This window comes from Pseudorca crassidens, chromosome 7, assembly GCF_039906515.1.
Source record: "Pseudorca crassidens isolate mPseCra1 chromosome 7, mPseCra1.hap1, whole genome shotgun sequence".
NCBI classification, from domain to species: Eukaryota; Metazoa; Chordata; class Mammalia; order Artiodactyla; family Delphinidae; genus Pseudorca; species Pseudorca crassidens.
In genome coordinates, this window is record NC_090302.1 from 80,481,629 (window position 1) to 80,496,476 (window position 14,848).

The 14,848-nt window shown below is 39.0% G+C and overlaps 1 protein-coding gene and 1 non-coding gene across 5 annotated transcripts in view; both read right to left on the bottom strand.

Moving 5' to 3' along the window:
- UBAP2 (ubiquitin associated protein 2) overlaps positions 1–14,848 on the bottom strand; it is a 125,123-nt gene that overhangs the window by 17,348 nt on the left and 92,927 nt on the right. For all 4 annotated transcript variants that reach the window (XM_067744611.1, XM_067744614.1, XM_067744615.1 and 1 more), the window contains exons 11-15: positions 13,778–13,845; positions 11,574–11,766; positions 7,670–7,883; positions 4,408–4,685; positions 3,597–3,766 (exon numbers count right to left, since the gene is read on the bottom strand). In XM_067744611.1, coding sequence (XP_067600712.1) covers positions 3,597–3,766; positions 4,408–4,685; positions 7,670–7,883; positions 11,574–11,766; positions 13,778–13,845 — 923 coding nt within the window. The remainder of the gene's footprint in view (positions 1–3,596; positions 3,767–4,407; positions 4,686–7,669; positions 7,884–11,573; positions 11,767–13,777; positions 13,846–14,848) is intronic.
- Positions 11,373–11,453, bottom strand: LOC137228463 (small nucleolar RNA SNORD121A). Its single transcript, XR_010945254.1, has one exon. It is a non-coding gene; the product is annotated as a small nucleolar RNA SNORD121A (small nucleolar RNA).

Sequence of the window (14,848 nt, forward strand, 5' to 3'; positions counted from 1 at the left end):
ATACATATACACATATATCCCCACATCTCCTCCCGCTTGCGTTTCTCTCCCACCCTCCCTATCCCACCCCTCTAGGTGGTCACAAAGCACCGAGCTGATCGTCCTGTGCTATGCGGCTGCTTCCCACTAGCTATCTGTTTTACATTTGGTAGTATATATAAGTCCATGCCACTCTCTCACTTCATCCCAGCTTCTTACCTGTCCCCCTCCCCGGGTCCTCAAGTCCATTCTCTACATCTGTGTCTTTATTCCTGTCCTGCCCCTAGGTTCTGAAGAACGTTTGTAGATTTTTTGATGATGGCCATTCTGATCGGTGTGAAGTGATACCTCATTGTGGTTTTGATTTGCATTTCTCTAATGATTAGTGATGTTGAGCATCCTTTCGTGTGTTTGTTGGCAATCTGTGTATCTTCTTTTGAGAAATGTCTATTTAGGTCTTACACCCATTTTTGCATTGGGTTGTTGGCTCTTTTGACATTGAGCTGCATGAGCTGCTTGTGTATTTTGGAGATTAATCCTTTGTCAGTTGCTTCGTTTGCGAATATTTTCTCCCATTCTGAGGGCTGTCTTTTCGTCTTGTTTATGGTTTCCCTTGTTGTGCAAAAGCTTTCAAGTTTCATTAGGTCCCATGTGTTTATTTTCGTTTTTATTTCCATTTCTCTAGGAGGTGGGTCAAATAGGATCTTGCTGTGATTTACGTCAGAGTGTTCTGCCTATGTTTTCCTCTGAGTTTTATAGTGTCCGGTCCTACATTTAGGTCTCTAAACCATTTTGAGTTTATTTTTGTATATGGTGTTAGGAAGTGTTCTAATTTCATTCCTTTTACATGTAGCTGTCCAGTTTTCCCAGCACCACGTACTGAAGAGGCTGTCTTTTCTCCATTGTATATTCTTGCTTCCTTTGTCATAAATTAGGTGACCATATGTGCGTGGGTTTATCTCTGGGCTTTCTACCCTGTTCCACTGATCCATATTTCTGTTTTTGTGCCAGTACCATACTGTCTTGATTATTGTACATTTGTAGTATAGTCTAAAGTCAGGGAGCCTGATTCCTCCAGCTCCGTTTTTCCTTCTCAAGATTGCTTTGGGGGGCTTCCCTGTGGCACAGTGGTTGGGAATCCGCCTGTCAATGCAGGGGACACAGGTTAGAGCCCTGGTCTGGGAAGATCCCACATGTCGCAGAGCAACTAAGCCCGTGCACCAGAACTACTGAGCCTGCACTCTAGAGGCCCGCGAGCCACAACTACTGAGCCCACGTCACAACTACTGAAGCCCGTACACCTGGAGCCTGTGCTCTGTGACAGGAGAGGCCGCCGCAACGAGAAGCCTGTGCACTGCAATGAAGAGTGGCCCCCATTCACTGCAACTAGAGAAAGCCCGCACGCAGGAACGAAGACCCAATGCAGCCAAAAACAAATAAATAAATTTATTAAAAAAAAAAAAAAAGATTGCTTTGGCTATTCGGGGTCTTTTGCATTTCCATAAACATTGTAAAATTTTTTGTTTCTATTTCTATGAAAAACGCCATTGGTAGCTTGATAGGGATTGCACTGAATCTGTAGATTGCTTTGGGTAGTAGAGTCATTTTCACAATGTTGATTCTTCTAATCCAAGAACATGGTATATCTCTCCATCTGTCTGTATCGTCTTTAATTTCTTCCATCATTGTCTTATAGTTTTCTGCTTACAGGTCTTTTGTCTCCTCAGGAAGTTTATTCCTAGGTATTTTATTCTTTTTGTTGCAAAGGTAAATGGGGTTGTTTCCTTGTCTTTCATATTTTTCATCCTTAGTGTATAGGAACGCAAGAGATTTCTGTGTATTAATTTTGTATCCTGCTACTTTACCAAATTCATTGATTAGCTCTAGTAGTTTTCTGGTGGTATCTTTAGGATTCTCACGTGTAGTATCATGTCATCTGCAAACAGTGGCAGTTTTACTTCTTCTTTTCTGATTTGGAATCCTTTTATTTCTTTTTCTTCTTCTCTGACTGCTGTGACTAAAACTTCCAAAACTATGTTGAATAACAGCAGTGAGAGTGGGCAACCTTGTCTTGTTCCTGATCATAGAGGACATGGTTTCAGTTTTTCACCACTGAGAACGACGTTGGCTGTGGATTTGTAATATATGGCCTTTATTATGTTGAGGTAGGTTCCCTCTATGCCCATTTTCTGGACAGTTTTTATCATAAATGGGTGTTGAATTTTGTTGAAAGCTTTCTCTGCATCTATTGAGATGATCATATGGTTTTTCTCCTTCAGTTTGTTAATATGGTGTACCACGTTGACTGATTTGTGTATATTGAAGAATCCCTGCATTCCTGGGATAAACCCCACTTGATCATGGTGTATGATGCTTTTAATATGCTGTTGGATTCTGTTTGCTAGTATTTTGTTGAGGATTTTTGCGTCTATGTTCATCACTGATATTGGCCTATAGTTTTCTTTCTTTGTGACATCTTTGTCTGGTTTTGGTATCAGGGTGATGGTGGCCTCGCAGAATGAGTTTGGGAGTATTCCTCCCTCTGCTATATTTTGGAAGACTTTGAGAAGGATAGGTGTTAGCTCTTCTCTAAATGTTTGATAGAATTCACCTATGAAGCCATCTGGTCCTGGGCTTTTGTTTGTTGGAAGATTTTTAATCACAGTTACTACTGCATTATTTAAATGATGCAACTGAAGATTCAAAAGAACCACCCCTCCCCCCCTCCCAAATTAGACCCACCTAATTTAACTGACAGGCAGGGTGACATCTTTAAGGATCCTTAAGAATCTTTACGGAATCCAGATATTGTGAGTCCATCCTTAGAAAAGGGAACTCAAGCAATTATCAGATTTTGGCTCTAGAAAGTAAAAAATTTAATAAAATAGAATCTAAAATCTGGGATTCTCTATTTATAAAATATTCCACTGAAAGAAAATAAGTGTTGACAAAGATGTATAGAAACTGCATCCCTCATAAACTACTGGTAGGAATGTAAACGCTGCAGCCTCTGTGGGAAACGTCTGACAGTTCCTCAAGTGGTTAAATACGAGAGTTACCATACGATCCAGCAATTCCTAGGTATATATACAAAAGAAATTAAAGCACACAAAATTTTTAACTGAATTTTCACACAGCATGATTTATAATAGCCAAAAAGTGGATGCAACCAAATGTCCATAAACTAATGAATGAATAAACAAAATGTGATGTATCTGCAAAATGAAATATTATTTGGAAACAAAATGCATGCACACTATAACATGGATGACCCTTGAAAACACGATGCTAAGTGAAATAAGTCAGATACAAAAGGCCACTTACTGCATTTTTTTTTAGTTATGTGCAGTGTCCAGAACAGGCAAATTCAGAGACAGATTACTGGTTTCCAGGGGATGGGGGAGGGGGGAAATTGGGAGTGACTGCTAACAGGCACAGGATTTCTTTTTAGGGTGATGGAAGAAATGTTCTGTAATTAGATACTGGTGATGACAGCACAAACCCATCACTACAGGGTGTCTTTTCTCTACCAGGTGATTTCTTAGGCTCTATTTTGTTTTACTTTGCAAAGGACTTAACTCAGTCAAAACCGGAGAGAGAAGTAGGAAGTTGTATACCTTAAAGATTTCGAATACAAGCTAATGGGAATCTGGCTACTATTTTCACTGCTTGCAGCTGATCCAAATTCAGAGAGAGACGGTTCTGATCCAAATTCCAAGGCGCCAAACTGGACATTTAATCCTGTGACATCTGCCGAACCAGGCATTTCCACTGCAGAAGCTGGGATCTGAAAAAGCAAATGTCAGCAACAGAAAAAACCATGATGTCAGCAACAGAGGTCAGAGATTCCAAGTCCCAAGGCCTACAAAGCTAACAAGCACTGGGTTCCCAGGGCATTGCGGGCAGGCCTGAGGAACAAGGAGTGAAAGGCTGAAAGGAAGGAAAAAGGAAGATGATTTTTTTTTTTAAAGAGAGAGAAAGGAACAGAGCAAAGAAAAATTAAAAAGTTAACAGGACCAAAAAAAAAAAAAGTTAACAGGACAATGGTCAGTGCCACCAACTACTTCTTTGAGCAAAGAGAGGGGGGAGGATTGTGGTGAAGGATGAGTGAAGAAGAGGGGCCTCTAATGAAAGCATTACCTGGTCAACGAACCACTCATCCTCTGTCTACAGAACACAGCTAAATACGTAAGAACAGCAGGTCCTGAGTTAAATACACAAGACCATCAGATTTCCTGAGCCAGACCTGTAATTTGAATGCACAGTCCCTGTCTCTTAGCACAAACCCATTCCCTCTATATTAGCCCAGTTGCTCAGAAATGACTGAGTCCTCATAAAGCAGTAAACTATGTACTTGAAAATCCCACAGGAACTAAGTGCTAAAATACGTCCATCTTTGGGACTGTGACTTCACGATGGAAGACCCACCTTAGAAGCTGGAGGTATTCGCCGTTTAGGGAGTTTGATGTGTTTAGGCTGTGGCTGGTGAGCAGACACGGCGATGTTTTCGACAGTCATGCTGGGAAGCTGCAGAAGTTTGTTCACAGTGGAGGTACTGCTGTCTCTGGGTGCTGACTCTCGGAGTTTCACCTGGGAAGGAAAGGACTCCAACCCAGGAGGAGGAACAGTGACTGCCTGAGTCTGCTGCTGCTGTCGTTGGCTCAGTTGGCTAAGAACAGGGGATGGCTCAGGCTGAGATTTGAAGTCTAAGAAGGTGGGGGGGGTGGGGGGCAACAATCAATCATTTAGGCACATGAGCTCACAGCTCCCTCTTCCACCAGCACTGATGCTGAAGGGTTGCTGTCATCACTAGCTTCTCCCAACCGTCTTCTAGCTGAATCCCAAACGTGGTGTGTGCGTGTGTCTATAATGTTTAACAACCGGTATATGATAGATTGAAAAGAACACCTGAATGGGTTTGTAGCTAATGTCTTATGCAGAGAGGAGATTCAGTTTATGCTAAAGCATATGGGGTGGGGAATAGGTGTTTTATATTAACTTCTGAAAACTATTTTATTGATTTTTTTCCAGTAAGTAACATATGTGATATTACAAAATCTAAAAGGTACAAAAATACACATGAATGTGATGTGAATACAAAACACCCTTCCACCCCATCCCCAAATTTGATCCACAGAAGCAGACACAGTACCCAGTTTCTTGAATATCTTCAGATATACTGTTTCAGTATATATACATAGAGACACACACACACACATATATCTTGCTTCCTCACAAACCATTTAGTTTTCAGAGACTGTTCCACATTAACGTATAAAGAGCTACTTCATTTTTATGATTACAAAGTAATCCATCATACATAGGTATTGATTTTTAAAACCAGTACTGTATTAATAAACTTTTAGGTTTTCCAATCTCTTGCTATGAAAAACAATGCTGCAATGAATATATTTCTACGTAAGACATTTTGGTCAAGTGCAAGTATATCTGTAGGATCAATTGCTAAAATACAGCTGCTGGTTCAAAGAGTGACTATATTTTAAATTTTGACAAACACTTCAAAATTCCTATCCATAGACAGAACACAAACTTTTTAACATACTGCAATACCACACTTTTATCCTTCCTAGTTTGATTGGTGGAAAAATGGCAGAAAAGACACAAATTAAAATGATATAAGTTTCAGGGCTTCCCTGGTGGCTCAGTGGTTAAGAATCCGCCTGCCAATGCAGGGGACATGGGTTCGAGCCCTGATCCGGGAAGAACCCACATGCCGCGGAGCAACTAAGCCCGTGCACCACAACTACTGAGCCCGTGCTCCTAGAGCCTGTGTTCCGCAACAAGAGAAGCCACCGCAATGAGAAGCCGGCGCACCACAACAAAGAGCAGCCCCCGCTCGCCACAACTAGAGAAAGCCCACGCGCAGCAATGAAGGCCCAACGCAGCCAAAAATAAATAAATTTTTTTTAAAAAATGATATGTTTGGCTAAAAATCATTGCATACACTTAAGTTTTCTTTGCCTATGAACTCTGTCCATACCCTCTCTTGACCATTTTTTTACTTCGTTGTTGGTCTCCTTGATTTTTAGTTAGTTTTTATATTAAGGAAGTTAGCCCTTTGCCTATGATACAAATTTTTTTTTCATAGGTTGTCTCCCTTTTCATTTGGTTACGGTGTTTCCTATCATATCTAGAAAGGTCTACCTCACACAGAGTATATCAAAATCTTTCCATGTTTTTCTCTATTATTGTTCTAGATTCATTATTTATGTTTGGGTATTTCACTCATTTGGCACTTTGCTGAAGAGTGGGAGTTAGGGATCCAACTTCATTTTCCAGCCAGTTACCAAACAGAAATAAACCATCTTTCCACCATTGAGTTGAAATGCTACCTCTGTCATATAGGATAGAGGTTGGCAATCCTTTTCTGCAAAGGACAAGACAGTAAATACTTTAGGCTCTGAAGGCCTTCTGTTAGCAAATTCTCAACTCTGCCTTTGTAGATTGAAAGTAGTTATAGGAAAAACAGAAATGAATGGCTGTGGCTGTGTTCCTATAAAAGTGTACTTACACAAATGGTGGCAAATCCAGTTGAAGGTTTGCCATCCCATGACTTAGTATATTTCCATCATAGATGAATCTATTTTTGGCTTGATATTAGAGGCATGTACAAAGAAGACAGGCTTTTAAAGAATATGGGAATAGCACGCTCAAATCTAAAAACTCACACCACTTATCTGTTAAGTGTGCAGAAAAAAGTTAACATACATAGGAGGCCTATAGCTGCCATCAGAAATGCCAGCTTGCAGATGGGCTCTCAGCTTCTGTCTGGGAACAGGGAATTTTGGTATGTTCTAGACAAAGGATGACTACACTCTAACTGATAAAAGGGATTCTCTGCTCCTCGATTATTTGTACAATGTGGTTTATGTTGAATACTTGCTTTCCTTCTGGGATCCTACAATTTTGGTTTGTACTAGGTGGAGGGTGCCCATGTAACCAAGTCCCCCAGTAAAAACCTTGGGCACTGAATCTTTAGTGAATTCCTTGGTAGACACGACTTCAAACCTAGAGTAGTCTCAGGTACTTCCATAACAGTAAACCATTTCATTCAGCAGAGAAATGTGCTTCCATGTCTCTCAATACACCCTAAACATAAACCAGACAGCTGACCCTATGGTTAAAGTAACCCCCTGCTATTGTGGCATGTGTGTGTTGGTGAGAAATGGTGGTTTAATGTCAAAAAGTCTATGGGAGTACAGCTTAGAAAACATCCAACTTACACATGATGCCTTTAAATTATAAACCACAGACATTAAGGCTGGACCAAATCATGGTGGATACATGCATGTGTTAGAATCAGAAAGCAACCAGAGGATGTGATTTAAAGTGTTGTCCACATTCCACCTTCTTATTCTAATAAAGCTAAAAAAATCTGTCTAGGCATTTATTCAAAGTGTTGTTTCCTTATATTTGCATGAATATTTCCATGTTTTTGCACATCTCTTCAAGGTATGTACTTACTACTACTACTAATATTAACAAATAAATGCAGGTATTTATACAATGCCAAGCTGACTGATTTAACTCAGCAACTCTGCAGAAGTTCTACTAAAAAAGAAATATGTCTGGTCAAATCCACATTAGTGTGCAAAAGTCAACCTGCTCTGCTAATTTTCGGCATGTCCTCACTAGGGGCAAACCACCACACTTACCAAAATACACTTACCAAAATGACTAAGGACTGAGGACTGGGATGCTGAGGGCTTGAGGTCCCAAGAAGAAGCGGTTGTGGGAGGACCTGTATTATTCTGCTGTGAACTTGGGGTGGTGGTAAACTGGCCCAAACTTGGAGCTTCCAACTGGTCCAAAATCTGGGAGCTGGTGATGTTTGCCATTTTGGAAGGTGCGAGCTCTCCAAATCCTGAACCAAGGACGGATGACTTTAAAGGGAAAGAAAAGCAAAAGTCCTCAGCGATACAGAATTTCTACAACAGGCTCTAAAACACACCATGTATTTTCACAAGGATTTAAAAAATTATAACCTAAAACATTCTGAATTAGTAAGAATCATCTGAGTAAATACTACATGAAAACATTACAAGATCTGACTACATAAATCCAACAGTCCTTCCTGATTCTGATACAAGAGGTTAGAGGGGGGCTTCCCTGGTGGTGCAGTGGTTAAGAATCTACCTGCCAATGCAGGGGACATGCGTTCGATCCCTGGTCCGGGAAGATCCCACACGCCGTGGAGCAACTAAGCCTGTGAGCCACAACTACTGAGCCCACGTGCCACAACTACTGAGCCCACGTGCCACAACTACTGAAGCCCGCGTACCTAGAGCCCATGCTCCACAACAAGAAAAGCCCGTGCATCGCAACGAAGAGTAGCCCCCGCTCGCGGCAACTAGAGAAAGCCCGTGCGCAGCAACGAAGACCCAACGCAGCCAAAAATAAATAAATAAATAATTTTTAAAAAGAGGTTAGAGGGAAGGGGAATATTTGCCCTAGACTTTAAGAAATTGATTTTTATTTAAAAAGTGATGTCACAAGTTCACAAACACAGTACTACTCTTTTTAAAGTAAAGAGAAATACCATGAATAAAATGACAGAGACAAGCCTGAAAAACAAAATACAGTCTTTAACTTTTTAATGTTTTTAATAGGTTTAGTCACAGAGAGATCAGCCATCGGGTCACCCGGCAAGATCAGACGCAGGTCACAGTACTTACTTAAAAAGTTTGTATTCTAAAATCAGATATGAATTACACAGGTGGTATTTGTGTATTGAGCAGATTCCCTAGACACTACTGTGTTTATTTCAAGGTGTTCAGATGACTAACTACACCAAATACGCTCCCAATGCGAATGAAAGCCTATGACTAGACAACATACAGTTGCAGATCAACTGCATTTTTACTTATCACGATCATTCAGTTTCTGGAAAGGTTAAGTCCTTTGTCAAAAATAACTTTGCAGGGACTTCCCTGGCACTCCAGTGGTTAAGATTCTATGCTTCCACTACAGGGGGGCACAGGTTCGATTCCTGGTTGGGGAACTAAGATCCCACATGCCGTGTAGTGTGGTCAATAAATAAATAAGTAAGTAAACAAGCAAACATTAAAAAAATAAAAAAAAACCTTTCCATAACCATATTAAAGGTTAAAAATAGAAACGATTTGCATTTCATCAAGAGGTCAGATCTAGAGAGCAGAATTATTTCTGCTATCAATTCCCAAAGGCATGGACTATCTATCCCAGTTGTTCTAAAGATATCCAAATTCTCCAAAACTAGGCTGTCGGCAATTATTGCACATCAAACACAGAATCTGCTTCTATTAGAAAGTTGTGCTAACATTACTTATTGCTACTCCTGATTCTGTGCTCATGCTGCCCGCTACACTACTTTTATGTTGCTATAAATCCGCCAAAACCTAGCTCAAGCCTACTTGCTCAATAAAGGCTTCTTGGATGATGCTTCTATTCTTTCTCTGTTTTCTGACCTAATCTCTATCCTGTTTCAGCATTTAATCTTAACGCACTTTCTGTGTGTTTCACAACACGATGACATCACTGCATCAATGACTAGCACCTTGCTTTAGGTAACACTTAGCACAGGACTTTAATTCCACCTATGCATTTCAATCAATGGGGGCAGTTTACAAATGTGTCTATTGGTACACTTGTGCACATGCACTCACATATACATAAGCACACACAAGTGCCCAAGCCCAAAGATTCTGACTGGTCTTGTGTAGAATCTGGTATAATTTTATTATTATTATCATTATTAATGTTGCTATTAACTAAAGTTTTCCAATGATTATAAAAGTATAGTAGGGTTGGAACTTCCCTGGTAGTCCAGTGGTATAAGAATCCGCCTTCCACAAGAGGGAAGACATATGGGAACATATGTTTATGTATGACTGATTCACTTTGTTATAAAGCAGAAACTAACACACCATTGTAAAGCAATTATACCCCAATAAAGATGTTAAAAAAAAAAAAAAAGTATGTTCTTAATCTCCCAATCCATTAAATAAATTGTTGACTTTCTAATAAAAAAAAAAAAGAATCCGCCTTCCAATGCAGGGGACACTTAATTCCTGGTTGCGGAACTAAGATCCCACATGCTGTGGGGCAACTAAGCCTGCGCGCTCTAGAGCCCACACGCCACAACTAGAGAAAAGCCCGTGCACTGCAATGAAAGATGCTGCATGCTGCAGTGAAGATCCCGTGTGCCGCAGCTAAGACCCAATGTAGCCAAATAAATATTTTTTTTAAAAAAAAGTACAGTAGGGTTGAGAACCACTGCTCTAATATGCTAAACAAACAATTCTTACTCCAGTTTCTCAAGATGTTGTCCACAACAAAAAGCAACATACCTGGGGGATGCTGTAAAAAGCAGAAACAAAAACAAAAACTCAACTCACGTCTTATCTACGCTCTCAGTGGCCTGACTATGATTCCAGCAAGTCAGCAAGGACATCACATCAGTATACCAGTGGCAGATGGAGGAAAGAAATTGGATGGTTCAATCAAACTCAGGGGTATTACTGGGCCCTCTCAAAACAGAGACAGCACCCTGCCTTGGGCCTGTCCGACTTCAAGCACTGATACCCTCTCAAACACTATCAACAATGGCACTAAAAATGTCAAGTTCCCAAGCCAGTTATACTTGACATGACATGACTATGTAGAGTAGAAGACAGCAATGAAAAGTTTACATATTCAATTCTCCATTTTTTTAGGGAACAGCAAAGGATTTTGAGTCAAGTGGGAGAGGGTGATTATCATATATCGTATTCATAAGAAATTCCATTTCAACTGTAGATTTCAGGTAAGACACAGCAAAGAATGAACCAAAGTAATTGTCACTAGGGAAAGCTGTGGATCTGTAGTCCTTCCAACCTCCCCTCTGCCAACTCAGAACTGCCCACACTTGGACAGGGACTTGAGTTCACCATTCTGCAGCTACATTCTTTCACGTTCTATGCTCTTTTATTCCCATCACCTATCTTCATATGCTTCACTAAAGGTTCCTGAACTTTCTGACGGGAGTTTAATTCTTATGGGAGCCAGAGTCATATATGCAGCAACAGATGACACTGTTCCATTGAAAACGCATTTAAATTTTTAAGGGCCTCTACTACATAATTTTTTGGAATAACAAATAAAAATGAAAAAAATATAAGAACCTAGGCAGACCTAGAAAAAACTGTTCTTGCATATTAGCAAGCCAATACTCACAAACATTAGCATTTAAGTAAACTGGAAAACAAATGAAAATTTAACATCTTAAGTACAGAGACAGACTTTGAAACAAAATCCAAGAAAAAAAAATCATTAGTAAGAAGGATGCCTAACTAAATGATTATAACTAAACTAATTCATAATTCAATGAATCATAAAGAAGTATTTTTATCTTCATCCAGAAAACTCAGTAGTTGAATTCCACATGGCATCATCAGATATGTGCTTGGAAATTATCACATCATTGTTTTCTGGACTGAGATCTAGTGTAGAAACTTTTATATGTAAAAAATAACCATAAGGCATGTGTCATTCTAGAATACATTTGCTCATGGGTACATTCCTTAAAATCCCATACTGAAATAAAAGTGCGTTACCAGACTCTGAGGTGGATAGGGATTGACAGCAGTGGAGCTGCCAGTCCCTTGTGCCATCTGACTGTTGTGCTGAGAATTTGTGAAGACAAGGGCTTGGCCAAAGCCCTGCTGTTGGGAAGTTTCAAAGGAGTTGACTTCTGAGGCTTGACTGTTGTGAGGAACAGGCTTCTGGAGCAAGGCTACCAGATCAACACTAAGCAGACAAAAAGCAAATGAAGAATGAGTCACAGGCAAATCTCACCAAAAAAATGAATTTGAGAAGGGAGTCAATATTAAGTAATAAGTTCATGCTAAAAATAATCCCAGTGACAAAAACCCTTGGAAACTGGAGTTTAAGGGAGCCAAAAGCAGGGAATCAATCATCCGCCACACACTCCTCCTCCCCAAAAAGGCATACCAAGCCACAGAGAGTGAAACAGGGCTTTGCAGAGAAGAGAAACGAAAAGGTGCATTAAGATGTTTCCACAGAAATGGCACAATGACAACTGATTGGAAAACCTGGAGCAACTGAGTACACTTAAACAGTTCTCTCAAGTTTGGCTTGTTTCCTTTAGAATATTTGGCTCCCTTTATCACTTGAAACCAGTCTCTCTTAAACTTCCCTAAAGGAGAGGGAATCCATATTTTTGAGGAATGAGGACCAAAGCCGTACTAGACCACTGAAGCAGTCTGACATTTATCATAAATATTCCTATAAGTTCTGCATTCTATCCAATAATATATTTACATTTATATAAATCTCATATAATTTCTCTCTTAAATATTTAGGAAAAAATGCACAATATATTAACAAATACTCTGTTAACTAGGATTCTTATAACGTCCCCAGAAAGACAGAGATCCAAATTTGAGAATCATGGTCTTAAAACCTGAAAGCATGAGGAAGAAGTGATCTTCCAAGTAATATACTACTTGACATGGGAATGAGCCACTAATTTCTCCACAGGATGACCTAACATGATAATTTGCTCCATTAAATCTTTTTAAAGGCCAGTTCCCAGGCAGTTCTCCTAACAGAAACTCTCACCATGCCAGTGAGGCAGATTCTAGAAGGTCAAATAATTCAAAACTCACTTGTGATATATAGCAAAGTTCCTAGGCCGAAGTTTCTCTCCTTATCCACTACCAACTCTCATGTTCCCATAACCGGATTGAAGTTATGGGATCCAGTATTTTGGACCCCAAGTTACTGTTCTAACTTATGACAGCCTAATTCTAGGGATACAAATCCATGGTGGTTATATTACATATGACCCATCTTAAAAGTTCCATTACTAAAAAAACCAGAACCAAGTTCGATTCCAAAAGATTGATAAGACATATGCATGAAAAACAGTCCAGCACTGTCTTCTGAAAAATAACCATTGAAAAGGTCCATTTCTTATTCTTTAAATGAAAATGATCCTATCAAATTCATTGAGTACTAAATACAATGCAGAAGTTATATCCGTTTAGGGGAAATTCTGAGCAATTCACAAAATATATTGCAAGACATAACCTTTGATCGTTTTTATTTCCCTATAATGAAGTCTTATAACCATCACATTTAGCAAGAGATTGAGCATGTTGGGCTCAAAACTGTCTTCAATGCTCAGATGTCATATATATCAAGGCTCTCATCCTTCTAGATCACTGCATTTTGAAACCATAATCAAAGGTTTTTAGGATGCAAATAAATGCTTTTCAATAATTCAATTCTGCACACATTCTAACAATGTTTCTATTACCCCAAAAGCTCCTTCCTTTTCTGTAATCCATGAAATCAGTAGATTAAAACTAGTAGAACCCATATAAAATGAGAAGTTGTACTACCCTGAGAAGATCTAAATAAATGGTATTATATGAAGAAACCAAAGGATAGTTCTGTTAAGTTTATTTGTCAAAAACAGTATGCTTACAAAAGTAAAAAAAGAACCATTGAATAGATTTAACATTATCTCTGTCACAAATTCTAACACAAACATAATCGCTATTTTAATTCATCACTGATCACAACAAATTAGGAAATGATGGAGGCTCTGTCAGCTCACCAAGTAAGTTAGGGATAAAATAAAAGTCTCACACAAAAAAGAGAAAAAACAGAAAGAGAGTCAAGAAAAGGGTTAAAAAACAGAAAGAGATCTGAGGAAGAAAACAACTCTCCTGAGACAAGAAATTTCAATTATGCTTTGACTAAAAAACAAAAGGTGGGGGAAAGCGTTTACCTTTGCCCAGGTGTGACAAGATGCTCTGCTGGAGCAGATGAGGAAGTGAAGACCTTTGTTTCAGAAAGCTGTTATGAAAGGATTAAAAATATTTTAATCTTATTTTAATCAAAATGTATCAAATTCCTGACAATTTTTAGTCACTGGTACTCTTATTCTAGTTCACTCAAAAGGTGGTCAAAGGAAAAGAAATATACAAGTGATTATGGCACATAGTTTTCTTATGGTGAAGACAAATTTAGATTGATAATCCCACAAGAGAATTCCACATCAGCGAAACAAGAAAGTGAAGTAGTAAAGCCAGACCCTTGTGCCATAGTTCAAGTCCCAGTTTCACTATTCTACTTCACATTATATAAAATGAGAACACCAATAAAAACCACCACTAATGTTACTATAAACTCCAAAAAGGAGTAGGAAAGTTTGAAAAGGCAAAATAATTGACGTTCTCTTTCCCCAAACACAGATGGTTTTATTATTTTGTTTATTAGTAATAGGTTTACTAGTCATAGATTTCCTTACTGTTTTTATCAAAATAATTTTATTGAGGTATAACACATACAATAAACTGCGAATATTCAAACCGAATAACTGAATGAGTTGTGTCATATGTATACTCCGTGAGACCATCACCAAATCAAGACAATGAACGTATCTATTACCCTAAAAGTTTGCTCCTGTCCCTGTGTAATCAATTCCTCGAGCACTCACTTTCGTCCCCAGGAAACCACCGGTATGTTTTCTGTCACTACAGATCAGGCTGTATTTTCCAGAATTTTAAGTGGAATTTTTTTAAACATACAGTGTTTTTTGTCTGACTTTTTTGACTCAACATAATTGCGTTGAGATTCATGCATATTGTTTTAAGGTACTTTTAAGGCACACAGGATAAAATTTCTTGAAACCTCAATTGACATTATTGAAAGGCAGACTCTTTTTATGTTTTCAAAGTGGGGCATGGGCTTTTAAAGGCCGATTTTGTTGATCTAATGACATAATGTGAAAAATTAATGAAAATGCTATTCGAAGACTGCTGTAATTCTTAACAATGCTAAATGTCTCAGAACTCTG